General features: G+C 43.7%; 1 protein-coding gene across 1 annotated transcript; it reads left to right on the top strand.

Moving 5' to 3' along the window:
• The first annotated feature begins 363 nt into the window (after positions 1-363).
• On the top strand, positions 364-1,775 carry LOC137402748 (uncharacterized). The gene is made up of 3 exons (XM_068089251.1): positions 364-610; positions 677-1,402; positions 1,588-1,775. Exons 1-3 carry the CDS (start codon positions 364-366, stop codon positions 1,773-1,775), a joined length of 1,161 nt encoding a protein of 386 aa, XP_067945352.1.
• Positions 1,776-2,305: the final 530 nt, after the last annotated feature.

The raw sequence follows: 2,305 nt of genomic DNA, 5'->3' as shown, positions 1-2,305 counted from the left end.
GTGATTTTCTAAAGCGATAACAACCGTTGTGGTAGCCGTTGAGCAAAAAACAGTTCGAATTAACAGTGTTGAGTTTGAGTTATCTATAGCAACTTATCATTACGTGGGAGCGGACCAAAGAAACCGTTCAAATTAACCATGTGTTTGAGCTATCCGTGGGCGAGTTATCTATGCTTGACTGTATATATATATATATATATATATATATATATATATATATATATATATATATAGAATAAATAGCGCAGTTGGTAAGGTATCAGCACAGTGATCATTAGGTCCTAGGTTAAAACCCCAACAACAGCACCCTTCTGGCGGTCCCAAGACAAGACCCTTGCTTGTATCATATCTACAAACTCTATAATGAGTGAAATAACCAAAACCATGCTGGCTCGGACGTTGCCCGGCCAAACAGGGTCCGTGCTGCTTGTAACTGAACCAGGACAAGGCGATGAAAATTGGGCTACTTGTTCAAAACGGCTGAAATGGACTCGAACTGATAACACGGACCTCATGCAGTGCTACTTTATGAGTGAACCTCAAAAGTGGGGCTACATGGAAAGGATGTGTCAACTGTGGACAAACATGTGGCCTGAATTGCCACTAATCGGTAAGCAACTTGTAGCTCAGAGGAGTAACATAATCAAGCGGCACCTCATATCGGAACTTGACGTAGATGAAATTAGGGAACAGTTCACCCAAGTAACCTCGACCAACGAGGAGTGCATATCAACACACACCGTCACACGTACACAATCTTGTGTTGACTCACGGGTTGAAGAAAACATGCACTTTGACCTTGACCCAAAGGTGAAAGAGCTTGCGGAAAATATCATCAACAAGATGCCTGCTGCTAATGATTATGGAAGCAGGGTACCACTACGGAAAGTTAGCAAAGCCATACCTAAGAAGCTGTTAGAAGACATTAGCTTGGCACTGGAGTCGATCTCAACTGGATCGATCAGTGAGACTAATGCCCTAATCTACAGTACAGCAACCTTCATCTTGGAGGAGATGGGTATTAAGCCACTGCCAACAAAGCTTCAAGTCATTCCATCCTGGCAGCTGAGGTTACAAAATAAGATCAAGGACTTGCCCAAGAAAGTTAGTTGGTTCAGTGAGAGATCTAACCACAGTTTGGAGCGTTCAAAAAGGGAAGCCACAATAGAAGCTCTAGAATCTGGCAAACAGCAGCTAGTAGCACTCTCGGCACGACTGAAGCGATACACCAAAGAGCAGGATAACAAGAGAATGAACAAACTGTTCATCAATAATCCATCTAGAGAGTATTCTCAGTTTAAAGGTGAACTGCAGAGGCCAATTTCAGATCCTCCCCGATCCTGCACTTCAAAGTTCTGGAATGACATCTGGGAGAAAGAGACTACTGATAACACCTCTGCAAGTTGGTTGGAGAGGCTTAGAGAGAGCCACCAACACACTGTGGCTCAGCAAAAATTCACCATCAGCAAAGTAGACATCTAGTGCAGAGTGTAGCGTATGAAGAAATGGGAAGCACCTTGCCATGACATGATTCAAGCCTTATGGCTGAAGAAATCGACATCACTTCACACTAGAATGGTTAAGCAGATGGGATGCCCAATAGAACAAGGGACTATCCAGAATGGCTGACTAAAGGACGAACTGCACTTCTGATAAAAGATGCAAAGCAGGGGCCGATTCCCAAAAACTATCGACCAATAACGTGCTTGCCCACCACCTGGAAACTGCTTTCAGGAATAGCTGAAGACAAACTGGAAGAGCAAATGAGTCATTAAATGACTAGTGCTCAGAGACGGATTGGGCGCAACACCCGAGGAGCCAAACATCAGTTGCCGGTAGATCGGACGGTCTGTCAAGACAACAGGAAAAGACATACCAATTTTGCCATGGCTTGGATTGGCTACAAAAAGGCCTATGACTCAATTCCCAATAGTTGGATATTTGAGTGCCTCAGTATGTACAATGTTCACCCTGCTCTTGTGGCATTCATAAAGATGTCAATGACCAAATGAAAGACGGAACTGGAGGCTAATGGCAAAAGGCTGGCGGGTGTAAAAATTAAGCGCGGCATCTATCAAGGTGACTCCTTATCACCGCTGCTCTTCTGCATATGCCTAAACCCTTTAAGCAATATGCTGGAGAAGACTCAATATGGGTACTAGTTTAAGATTGGCACCGAGACAAACCACTTCTTCTACATGGATGACATCAAGCTGAACGCTAACAAAGAAAGGGACATTGATTTGCTAATACACCTCACTCAGATATACAGGAAGGACATCGGAATGGCATTTGGTATTGAGAA

Source organism: Watersipora subatra, chromosome 8 (genome assembly GCF_963576615.1).
Source record: "Watersipora subatra chromosome 8, tzWatSuba1.1, whole genome shotgun sequence".
In the NCBI taxonomy this organism is placed as follows: domain Eukaryota; kingdom Metazoa; phylum Bryozoa; class Gymnolaemata; order Cheilostomatida; family Watersiporidae; genus Watersipora; species Watersipora subatra.
Note: the sequence above shows the minus strand (reverse complement) of the source record. Positions and strands in the feature narration are given on the sequence as shown.

Bases quoted from the DNA above. Each gene is read 5' to 3' on its own strand.
- LOC137402748 (XM_068089251.1), top strand. From the start codon at position 364: ATGAGTGAAATAACCAAAACCATGCTGGCTCGGACGTTGCCCGGCCAA. The intron at 611-676 runs GTAAGCAACTTG...AACTTGACGTAG, and splicing joins GCCTGAATTGCCACTAATCG to ATGAAATTAGGGAACAGTTC. The intron at 1,403-1,587 runs GTTGGTTGGAGA...ATGGTTAAGCAG, and splicing joins TACTGATAACACCTCTGCAA to ATGGGATGCCCAATAGAACA.